This window comes from Macrotis lagotis, chromosome 1, assembly GCF_037893015.1.
Source record: "Macrotis lagotis isolate mMagLag1 chromosome 1, bilby.v1.9.chrom.fasta, whole genome shotgun sequence".
Classification (NCBI taxonomy): Eukaryota; Metazoa; Chordata; class Mammalia; order Peramelemorphia; family Peramelidae; genus Macrotis; species Macrotis lagotis.
Genome location: NC_133658.1, coordinates 515,578,760 through 515,591,376, shown reverse-complemented (window position 1 = coordinate 515,591,376; position 12,617 = coordinate 515,578,760). Strand labels below are relative to the sequence as shown.

General features: G+C 36.7%; 2 protein-coding genes across 6 annotated transcripts in view; both read left to right on the top strand.

The window, feature by feature from the left end:
- Positions 1-1,746, top strand: part of LOC141505057 (uncharacterized) — a 72,014-nt gene extending 70,268 nt beyond the window's left edge. Inside the window, exon 3 of the mRNA XM_074210549.1 lies at positions 1,651-1,746. Coding sequence (XP_074066650.1) covers positions 1,651-1,746 — 96 coding nt within the window. The remainder of the gene's footprint in view (positions 1-1,650) is intronic.
- The window catches only part of USP9X (ubiquitin specific peptidase 9 X-linked), a 174,239-nt gene continuing 163,337 nt past the window's right edge, over positions 1,716-12,617 (top strand). For all 5 annotated transcript variants that reach the window (XM_074214169.1, XM_074214168.1, XM_074214167.1 and 2 more), the window contains exon 1: positions 1,716-1,904. In XM_074214169.1, the coding sequence (XP_074070270.1) occupies positions 1,809-1,904 (96 nt within the window). In that variant the 5' untranslated portion in view covers positions 1,716-1,808. The remainder of the gene's footprint in view (positions 1,905-12,617) is intronic.

Here is a 12,617-nt window from a genome sequence, read left to right as displayed (position 1 = left end):
AAGATTTGAATATCTCTGTTGAGTTCTGAAGCATTATAAATAAAGCATGACCTATTTTCATTTGCTCTTCTTATAACATTGTCATAATATTTTGCAATCCTAAGTGCTGATTAAATGTTTCTTTTGAATTCTTGACACTATGAAAAGAGAATGTCACACATGATGATGCTTATGACAGCTAGCATTTGTATAATTCTTTAAGGCTTATAAAAAAGTTTTGCCAGATAACTTATTTTATCTTCACAAGATCCTGGGAGGTATGTGTTTTTATTTTCCTCACTTTACAGCTGAGGTGAGAAAAACAACTTACTCATGACCACATAGGCCACTTCACTAATCTAGATGTGAATTCAGGTTTTCCTGACTCCAAAGCCATTACTATCTACTGTGCCACCTAACTGATAACGGTCAACATGAAATACTAGTGACTTTGTGTACCTTGATTAGTATGGTTATTGTTTTGGGTTTGGGGGGGGGTTGGGGGGGTGATTTTTTTTGTTACCAGAATCCAACTCTGGCCAGGACTATGATATAAATTCAAATTTTGAACTTTTTAGGAAAATTGTCAGTAAGTTCTACTTTACTTGTGGTCAATTTCAGAATTAAAAATTACCCCTCCTAAAACCCCTCCACTGTATCCCCAAATCATGAACTTCCCCCTAATTCAGAGTTAAAGCTACATTCCATATGCCTTGGCCATACAAGAATACAAGACAGAGGTCTTGATGCTTTTTTCCCCTTTTACTATTCCATTTATTCTGTTGCCAAGAACATATGTTGTGTTTGTATATGTGGCCTGACATCACACTGTGGCTGTGCAAGTAAATACATTGTGTATATGCCTGCCGGGGCGGGGTGGGGGGGGCGGGGTGTAGAACTTTGGCATAGCTCTTCTCAGCAATGCTAAGATGATAAAAATCTAGTGGAGAAGCGAAATTAATTTTCAACTTACCCAAAAGTAATTTTCAGAAATGTATTTAAATTGGTTCTAATTGTACTTTTGTAAATATATTTTGGGACTTGAAGTAAAGAATTTGGAAGTGAGGGTCATAAAGGAATCCAATGAAGATTTGGAAGATGATGTAATAAGAATATGGAGACAGCATACCAGCATACTTTTCTGGATTTTAGTTTCAGCTGAATTAGTTTTCTGTAGTAGGTGAAGAGCTGAGATTGTGATATTTTTAAAAAGATAAATTTTTTTGTCATGTTAATGGATAACATCCTTTGTTTTCAATTTAGTAAATTGAACCTAACACTTAGAGCAGAGGTGTCAAGCCAGGTTAAAATGTAAGTGGGAAATGTTTACCAAAATAAAATTAAAAAATATAAAACCACACAGATATTGTTAATAATTTGTGGTTTTTCTATGTCATTATGTAGTCCATATTATAATTGTTTTTCACCATTGAATTAGAGGACAATTTCCCCCCACCCTTTGACATAATCTTCCTCTCTTATCCTTTCTTTTTTTCCTTTCCTCTTTCCGCTCAACCTCCCATTAGGATTGATTAACATCAGTTAGTAGTTATTGAACCTCAGCAGAAGTTACATCATAATCTTCACTGGTGATTTTGCATGTATATAAAACCAAAGATGATCTGTGATTTAATACATCTAAAATTGATGTTTCTTTTCTTTCCATTTTAGGTTATGCAATGGTCTCTGCAAGATGGTTTGTCCTTAATTTGGAGCTTTTTAAGACTGACATATGCTGGTACTTCATCTTCTATAAGTGGACTATAATTTCTTCTCTTACAACAACTACATAAGCAGACAAAATTGCAAAGATCTGCCCTGTGTCGAGTATGACAGCCACGACCCGTGGCTCTCCAGTAGGAGGGAATGACAGCCAGGGCCAGGCTCCTGATGGACAGTCCCAGCCTCCCCTCCAACAGAATCAGGTACAAAGTGGAAAATATTGAACATATTATTTAGGAATATGGTGTTGAATAATAGTTTGAGGGACAGAACAAAACCATTAAAATATTTTTTAAAAAACATTTAAAATTTTAAGTAAACATAACAGGAACACTTTATATCTAGTAGGAAAAATATTTCGGAATATGGTTAATTGTTGTCTTTTACCCTTTGGGATTGTATGACAAGATATGCTTGTTGTTTTTGGAACAGCTATTATTTTTTTCCAGAAAGTGTAGGAATACTTGATTGTAACAATTGGAAGAGTGTTAGATTTAAATCAAAAGACCTGGGTTGGGATCTTGGTTGTGTTTTATACTTTATGTGTGACCTTTAACAAGTCATTTAACTAACCTACCTTGGATATCAGTTTCTTATTTGTAAAGTGAGAGGATTATGTTAAGGGATTGCCAATGTAATTCTCAGCTCTAAATTTATGGTCCTATATTTCTATGATCAAATTATAGCTTACATAGTTGTCTGGTAATTTTTTTCTTTTTTTGCAAGGCAAATGGGGTTAAGTGGCTTGCCCAAGGCAACACAGCTAGGTAATTAAGTGTCTGAGACTGGATTTGAACCTAGGTACTCCTGACTCCAGGGCCAGTGCTTTATCCACCGCGCCACCTACCGCCCCTGGTAATTTTTAAAAAAAATAAATTTTTGTTGATATTGATTTTACATTACCTATATATTACTTTATTCCTCTCTTAACTTATCTAAGGGAACCATCCTTTTATATTAAAGTTTATAAAAAAAAGCAAACAAGGGGAAAAAAAAATCTTTTTTTTGACAAGGCAATGGGGTTAAGTGACTTGCCCAGGGTCACACAGCTAGATAATTATTAGGTGTCTGAGGCCAGATTTGAACTCAGGTTCTCCTGACTACAGGGTCAGTGCTCTATCTACTGTGCCACCTAGCTGCCCTCGGAGAAAAAATTGTATAGAACTAACCCAAACAGCAAAAATATTTGATATTTTATATAAATATTTCATTTCCATCATCTTCAGCCTCTGCAAAGCAGTGGAAATCCTAACCAGAAATCTGAGGTACATGGCAGCTCATAGAATCTCCTGGCCCAGAAATAGACAAAAGCTATTGTAAATATAACTATGATCTTATTGCCCTTTCAACTCCTAGCTCAGTATTTTTTGAAGACATTACTCATGTGTATTGAAGTAGGTGGGAAAGGTCTTGATGTCTTCTTTCTCTCATTCACCCCACACATTTAATCAGTTGTCAAATTTCATATTTTCAAACATGCTCCTTATATTTCCCTTTCTCTTCTCACAGATCCAACTCTGTAGTTCATGCACTTGTAATGTCCCTTGCCTGACTCCCTGCCTTTAACTATCTCCCCATAAACTCCTCTGTTTGACATCTAATTCTCTTCCATTTCCCATGAGTTAGTCTTTCACCTCACTTCAGCCACATGCAACAATTTACCACCCTATCTGTTGAAGAGTTCTGAAATTCTCTTTTCTAATCATCATGTTCCTTTTTTTTAACCTCTGCCTTCGTCTTCCCTCACAAAATCCTATTCTTCATCTAGACTGTGATCTCTAATCCTTTGCCCCCTCATTTCTTTAGGATGTTTCCTCTTCATCCTCTTCCTCAACTTGACCCCTTGATGCCATTCTGGCATCCCTCCATTATCAACGTACTGTCCTACTCTCTGTGGCTTTTTTTTAATGGAGCAGTTGGGTTAAGTGACTTGCTCAAGGTCATTACAACAAGTAAGTATCACATGTCTGAGGCTGGATTTGAACTCAGGTCCTCTTGACTCCAGGACTAGATCTCTATTCACTGTGGCCACTTTGCCACCCCTCACTGACTCTTTTAAAAAATCTTTTCATCCCTCTTAAAACTGTTCTGTGATTCCCTCCCTCCCACTCTCAGTTGGGAACCTTGCCTCATATTTTTTTCTTTAGGTTTTTGCAAGGCAAATGGGTTTAAGTGCCTTGCCCAAGGCCACATGGCTAGGTTATTATTAAGTGTTTGAGTGTTTGAGACCAGATTTGAACCCAGGTACTCCTGACTCCAGGGCCGGTGCTTTATCCACTTTGCCACCTACCACCCCCTTCAATTTTATTTATTTATTTGTTTGTTTGTTTATTCTTTTTTTCTTGCCTCATTTTTTTTATTATTATTTTTCCAGTGCAATGGGGTTACGTGGCTTGCCCGAGGCTACACAGCTAGATAATTATTAAGTGTCTGAGTCTGGATTTGAACTCAGGTACTTCTGACTCCAAGGCCGGTGCTCTATCCCTTTCCTCATATTTTCAAGGAAAAATTGATGCCATTCACTCTTGAGCTCCTTCTTGATTCCTTATCACTGAGCTGCTTTTCACCTCCTTCACCTCTATCTCACATGTTGAAGTGACCTTTCTCCTTTCCAAGTCTAATCAACTCTCCTTATTCAAATGATCTCATTCCATCATATCTCCTCTAACAGAATGACCCATCTGTCATCACTCTTTTTTATTTTGTTTTGCATTTAATAGTATTTTTTTCCAGTTACATGTAAGCATAGTTTCAGTATTCATGTTTGCAAAATTTTGAATTCCAAATCCCCCCCCCCCCCCCCCCCCCCCCCCCCCCCCCCCGCTTATCCCCATGCTTAATTAGTTTTCAACCTTGTCCTGCTTACTGGTTCTTTCCCTACTGCTTACAAACTTGTTTGTCTCTTTTATCTCTCATCCTTAAAAAAAAAAAAAAAAAAAAAAAAAACTTGATCCTTCCATCCCTGCTGTTTTCCTATATCTTTTCTGCTCTTCTGTATTAAACTCCTCAAAAAGACCATCCAAAATAGGTGACTCTATTTTTCTCCTTACTCTTTTGTTTTTAACCTCTTATAATCTGACTTATAGTTTCACTATAATTTTTTTCTACAAGGTTACTAAAGATCTGTTAGTTCCTAATTCTAGCAGCCTTTCTTGATCCTTATTCTCCATTATCTCTCTGCAGACTTTGACACTGTTGGTCACTCTTTCTTGGATTTCCTCTTCCAGATCATGCCCTTTTATAGTGTCCCTCAATGTTCTATTTTGTATTCACTTATTTTCTCCCTCTTCACTGCTTCATTTGTTGATCTCATCAATTTCCATGTATTTAATTATGGTGAAGATTTTCTCAGATCTACCTACTTACCCTGCACTAAACTCTAGTGATCTCCACTCTTGCATCTCAGGTTTGTAGACATCTCAAAATGAATGTCCACTAGACATCTTAAATGCAGAATACATTATCTTTCCTTCTAAACCCTCCCCTCCCACTGTAGAAAGCAACTCTTATCCTCCTCACATCCTAGAAGTCATCCTGGATTCCTCACTATCATCTCCCATATGTTCAGGCTGTTAAGAAAAGTCTAGAGTATCCTTTCTTTTTTGTAGCATTTCTTGAATATGGCCCCCAACCCCACCCCATCCTCTGACACTGCCACAACTTCAGGGCAGGCCCACATTATCTCATACCTAGACTGTTATACCAGCCCACTGGTGGGTCTGCTTGTCTCAAGGCTCTCCCCTCTCTGGTCCATTCTACATTCAGCCACTGACGTGATTTTCCTAAAATACTAATTCTCCCTCCTGTTCAATAAAATCCAGTGATTTCCTCTTGCCTCCAGGATCAAATACAAAATGCTCTATTTGACTTTTTAAGTCCTCCTCCTTTCCCCTTTCCCCCCACTTCCCTTTCCAGTTTCTTTATACCTTCCTTCCCAAGACCCTCCATATCCTGGCTCTGGGCATTCCTTGTGTCTGTCTTATACCTGTAATGTTCTTCCTCCTATGCTTTGACTAGTGACCAGGGCATTCCCCTTTGTTTATTGTTAATATTTATCCTGTTAAAAGCAAGTTTTGTATTTAGTTTGCATATCCAGGGCAAGGTTGGTCAAACTCTTTTTGTATGCCTCAGTCTTAATATGGTGCCTGGCACTTTAGGAGGGGTTTAATAAATGTCTATTGTTTGAAATTAATTCATCTGTACCAGTAGCTATGACTAATGATTGATCTTAGATTCACTGTGGTATAGTGAGAAGAGAATTCATTCGAATTTGAATTTTGACTCCTTTTATTCTGTGTGCACTGGACTAAGTCAACTTCTGGAATTAATGGAGAAAAAAAATGTTAGAAATCTTTTTTACGTTTCTCTGGCTTTGTAATCATAAAAATCATACGTTCTTATTTTATGATGTTTGTCTCAGAATATACATTGCTATTATATTTGTTTCTACTTGCATTTAATATTTTTCTACATGGTATTTTAAGTGGTTTATCATTCATTTGTACAATGGTTCTATATTTTAATCTTGTAATGCTAATGTTTATCAATCTCATTCTTATTAGGACAATTTCTCTAGAAATTCATTGATATTTTTGTTGCAGAAATATTCAAAGTGCTTCTCATTTATTATATAAGTTTATTTTATACTCACTGATGAATCCAAGATGCCTACAAAATGTTAACTTTAGTTGTTGCGAGTAACTCTTTCATAGATCATTCTAGTAGTAATGGAAAATTCTTATGTGTACTGTAAAATTCCCTCAGAATTAGTAATAATTTAACCAGAATTGACGTGAGTTTTAAAAATATTATTTAAAGAAGAGATCTAAAGCAGTGGTGGGGGTGGGGTGAGTTAAGTGCTACAACACTTATTGAGCTACTAACAAACTGATCTATGATTAATGTAGGTGCAAAATGTAAAATACTGAACAGATCTAGGATTATTTTAGATTTTTTTAATATTTAATATTCTCATTTTGTACAAATAATGTTTTTATACATTAATAAAATATTCTTGTTTGAGTAAATAAAATACCCCCTCCCCTAAAAAATATAGACTCGCTTGAGCAATAAAGTAAAGGGGAGAGAAAAAAATTAAAATTAAAAAACATAATAGTAATAATTGTAGGTATGGCCAGGTGGTGCAATGGATGGAGCACCAACCCTGGAGCCAGGAGCACCGGAGCCCATATCTGGCCCCGTACACATAACAATCACCCAGCCGTGTGACATGCAGGCTACCCCAACCCCACTGCCCTGCAAATACCCAAAAAAACCCACCCAAAATAAAATGGTAATAATAGTAGGGGTGGCTGGGTGGCAGACAGAGCATTGGCCCTTGAGCCAGGAGCACCCAGGTCGAAATCTGGCCTCAAGACACCCAATGATCACCCTGCTATGCGGCTCCAGGCAGGCCATCAGCCCCATTTGTCCTGCACCCCCCCAAAAAAATAATAATAATAATAATAATAAATGTGTTTGAGTCATTGTTCCAGCACCAACAACTCTGTCGTGGGTGGATCACATTCTTTATGATAAGTCCATGGCAAAAGTTACTTCTGTATTTTTCCACCATTGCCATTGCTGATCACAACTCCCTCCTTTCTTATTTCTCCATTACCATGTACTCTATTTTCTCTCTCCTTTCACTCTGACTCTGCTGTAGGGTCGCTGAGTGGCGCAGCAGACAAATCCCTGGTTCTGGGGCCAAGAGGCCCTGAGCCCCCATACCACCCTTTAGGCCCAGCATCCACCTGGCCCTATGGTTCCAGACAGGCCTTCCAATCCCAGTCCCTTGCAAGAAGTAAAAAAGAAAATGTGTTATATCTGACCACTTTCCTCCCATGGTCCATCCTCTCCTCCATCACTTACATCCCCCCTTCCCCCTGTCCCTGCCCTTCTCACTCCAGATGTCTATACCCCATTGAGTATATATGCTGTTTCTTCTCCTAACCACCTCTGATGAGAGCAAAGGTTCCCTCATTCCCCCTTGTCTTCCCCACTTCCATATCATTGCAATAGCTCGTTGTTGTTAATGAAATATCTTGGCCTATTCCCCCCTCTCCTTTTTCTTTCTCCCATTACATTTCCCTTTTTCCTATTGACTCCATTTTTATACCATATTTTATCTTCAAATTCAGCTTTCTCCTGTGCTTCAACTATAAAAGCTCCCTCTATCTGCTCTATTAACTGAGAAGGTTCATGTGAGTATTATCAGTGTCATTTTTCTATGCAGTAATACATGCAGTTCATCATCATTAAGTCCCTCATATCTTCCCCTTCTCCTCCAATCTCTATGCTTCACCTGAGTACTGTATCTGAAGATCAAACTTTCTATTCAGCTCTGGCCATTCCAACAGGAACATTTGACATTCCCCTGGTTCATTGAAAGTCCATCTTTTTCCCTGGAAGAGGACATTCAGCCTTTCTGGGTAGTTGATTCTCAGTTGTATTCTAAGCTCTTTTGCCTTCCGGTATATTACATTCCAAGCCCTACGAGCTTCCAATGTAGTTGCTGCTAAGTCCTGTGTGATCCTGACTGCAGCTCCACGATATTTGAACTGTGTCCTTCTGGCTGCTTATAATATTTTCTCTTTGACTTGGGAGTTCTAGAACTTGGCTGTAATATTCCTGGGGGTTGGTTTTTTGGAGTCTCTTTCTTGGGAGGATCGGTGGATTCTCTCCATTTCTATTTTGCCCTCTGCTTCTAGGATATCAGGGCAATTTTCCTGTAATAATTCTTTGAAAATGATGTCAAGGCTCTTTTCCTGATCATGACTTTCAGGTATTACAATAATTTTTTAATTATCTTTCCTAAATGTTTTCCATATCAGTTGCTTTTTCAATGAGGTGTTTCACATCTTCTTCTAATTTTTTATTTTTTTGCTTTTGAAGTAATGAGTCCTGATTTCTGGTAAATTCATCAATCTCCCTGAGTTCTATTCTTTGTCTGAAGGATTTGTTTTCCTCAGAGAGTTTTCTTATCTCTTTTTCCATCTGGCCAGTTTTGCTTTTTAAAGCATTCTTCTCTTCCATAACTTTTTGAACTGTTTTATCCATTTGACCTAAACTGGTTTTTAGCATGCTATTTTCTTCAGCATTTTTTTGGATTTCCTTGACTAGGCTGCTGACTTCATTTTCATGTTTTTCCTGCATCTCTCTCCTTTCTTTTCCCAGTTTTTTACTTTTCAAAGTCTTTTTTGAGCTCTGTCATAGCCTGAGCCCAATTTCTGTTTTTCTTGTAGTCTTTAGATGCAGGAGCTTGTGTTTCCTCATCTTCAGACTGAGTATTTTGATCCTTCTTGGGCTCATATGCAAAATATTTCTCAATGGTGTTCACCTTTTTTTCTCTCTGCTTGCTCATTTTCCCAGCCTGAGCCTGGTTTTGGAGTGCTTCCTGAACTTTTGGGACTCTCCCACAAGGATCTCAGTGTGTGAGGCTCTGTCCTCCCTCCTGGTCTGTGAATGACCATATGGGCCCCCCTCTGCCGTGGGGGTGGGGCAGAGCCTTTCTGCTCTTTTCCAGGTTACCTTGAGTAGAACTGCCTTACCTGGGTCCCTCTGTGGGTTCTGTCTCTTGAAAATTTAGTTAAAGTCCTTAGTTTCGAAGATTTATGAGAGCAATTATTTTAGATTTTAATAGGAAATATAAATTTTATTTCTTTTAAAATATAGTAGATACATTTATTATGATTGAAGGAATATAAGCCTGTTTTACCTGTTCCAACTAGTATGCTATCACATTTAAATAAAACTTTCTGCTGTTTTTTTCTGGATTAGAATCTTATTCTTCATATTTTTGTCGATTTTAATTATTTTAATTCCCTTCTATTTTTAATCAGCATCTTTCATGATGTGTATAGCCACTTGAAATTCACCTATTGTTCTAATGGTGACAAGCAGTCATTATATAGGAAGACCACAAGTATTAATGCTGAGTTTTGTTTCATAAAGCACATCTGACAGTTATTTTCAACAATGTACCAAATAAATTGTTAGCTCTTTTGTATGACATTAAAAAATTCACTATATTCCTAAGTTCTGCCTACATTTACAACCTTATTTTTTACTGCTTCATTGAAGTCTGCCAGGCAGAATAAACTATTCTCTATTTATAGTACTATCCTTTGCTTTACTGATTTTGTTTGTTTCACTGTTTCCTCTTCTCCTAGTATGTCTTTACCTCTCTTTTTTTTGTATAAATCCTAATCATCACTTAAGACCTGACTCAGAGCTATCACCTCAAGGAAGTCTGCTTTAAATTCTTCACATTCAGCCAGACTTTCACTGTTTTCTCCCTTTATTTAGCACATCTTCTCTAGGAAGTTTTTTGTGTTTTTTTGTTTGTTTGTTTTTGGGGTTTTTTTTGGGTTTTTTTGTTTTTTTTTTTTAGGATTTTTGCAAGGCATATGGGGTTAAGTGGCTTGCCCAAGGCCACACAGCTAGGTAATTATTTAAGTGTCTGAGCCCGGATTTGAATCCAGGTACTCCTGACTCCAAGGCCGGTGCTTTATCCACTACGCCACCTAGCCACCCCTCTAGGAAGTTTTTTCAACTTCTCAATTCCTTCCATCTGTTAATTATTTCTTATTCTGTATAGAACTTGTTTGTATATATTTGTTTGCTTGTTGTCTCCTCCATTCAATTATGGGCTTCTTGAGGATAGGGTCTGGCTTTTGCCTCTTTTTTTGTATCCTTTGCACTTAGCGCAGGATCTGGCACAGAGTTATTTATTAAGTGACTTAATTTTATTTTTTTGTTTTATAGTACATCCTGTTTTTTCTTGATAGACAGTTACTTACATTCTTTTTTAGAATTGAGGGAAAGGACTTGGCCATGGGCAATATTACATTATTGTATGTATTACAGAATCATAGAATTTCAGAGTTGTAAGAGATCTTAGTGAATGTGTAGTCCAACCCATTCCTAAAGGAATCTTACTCTACTATTACTTGAAAAGTGTATTTGCAACTTCTGCTGCAAGATCTCTCCAGATGAAAAAGTCATCAGGCTTTTAAAGCAGATCACTTGTTTAGGGAGTTTTTCCCAAGTCCAATCCTAAATTGGCATTTTTGTAACCCATTACTTTTGTTTCTGTCCTAAGAGACCATCAGAATGGATCTCTCTTTCATATGACTGATATTCAAAGACTTAATGAGAGAAATAATTATACATTTTCTCCAGATTAAGCATCACCAGTTCCTTCAGTCCTTGTAATATTATAACTTTGGTTATTGACTAGTCCAAGGCCCTCTACCTTCATATTTATTTTCCTAAATTCCTCATTAGTCTTTTAATGTCTTCCTTAAACTGTGATTTCTGGAATTAAAGACCTCAGTACTGCAGATATAATTTCATTAGAGAGAGATTACATTGGGATTAACAGCTTCTTATTTCATGCCTGTCTTAATGAAATCAAAGTATGAATTAGCTTTTTTGGTAGCTGCCTAATGGTGTTGATTTTTTTGAGTTTGTAGTTCACCTTAAAACCTCAGATATTTTTCTGACAAGGTGCTGTCAAACCATTCTCCCTTATTCTACACTTAAATGTAATTTTTTTTAACTCTTTTCTAAGACTTTCCTTTATTCTAATTGAATTTTTTCTTATTTTATCTTAATGAATTCTACCCAGTGCAGTCTTTATCTTTTTGAATCCTTACTATCTTACAAAATGTTAGCTTTCTCTCCCAATTTTGTTTCATTTTCAGATTTAATGAATATGTCATCTCTTACATTTTAATGGGGGAAGACAATATAGAAGGAAACTGAATTATAGGGGTAGAGGAAGGCAGAGGGGTATTATAGAGTAGTCTGGATTACAGCTTGATAGAACTGAGGAATTAGCTGACCTGAGTGCCCTTCTTAAATGGAGGTATAGGTTGGAGTCAGCTAATCAGATGGAAGGGTCAATGGGGTATAAGTTATTTATAAAGAAATATAAGAGTCATTAAAAGAAAGCATAACAGAGTATTTGGGTATATATTACCATAGTTATTATTCCAAAGCTAGAATATTCTCCTGAAGATTTTTCTGGGGAATGATAGAGGAGTTCTGATAATAGCTTTCTCAACAGTCTTCTATTATTTGTCTTTGCTTTCATTTTCTGCATGTTTCTTTTTAAAATCTAAGCCCGTTTGTTTTTTAGTTTCATTTGCAACCACATAGTTCTCCAGATAAATCCACTTTTCCTTCTTTTTGGAATTGTTTCTCATTGACCTTTTACTTTGGAACTTTAGGATAGAATGGTTGCTTCTCACCAAAGTTCCTATCATTTCAATCCCAGCACTTAGTTCCTCTTTCCAAGAATAAGACCCAGGATGGAATTCACCTGTCTTGGTTCCTCTACCTTTTGAAATACAAACTGATCCCTAAGACAAATCAAGAAGTTATTGTCTAATTTGCTTTTGCCAGAAATAGAACTCTAGCAGATGTCTGCATAATTTAAGACCTCTCTCTCACTACTTAGTCATACCTCTGTTCTCAATTTTCCCAAATTCTCATTTATTTGCTTTTATTCCTGAAATTTTTTTCATAGGTAATATCCCGTCTTCACTCCTTTTACCTATCTTGCTTCTTTTGACTGAATTTTATTCACCCAGATCTCTGGTTCAATTGAGTCTTTCAGCTTACCAAGTCCCAATGATAATCTATAAAGTTTAAACAATTTACCCCCTTGTAGTAAAACTTTTAGCTCTAATTTCTAAAATCTTGGCGATTGGATATAGACTCTTGAGTCCATGAGGTTTATTTCTTACTTTGTTTTTGAATTTTGCCTCATGAATTTGTGGTTATTCCAGCTTCAATTCTTTTTTCATAATGAGTATTTTTTATAACAGATCTTGCAATCCTTGAACTTGTATTTTTTAAATATTTTACTATTTTTATATAATTAGTTTTCTTTGTCATCCTGTGTATTT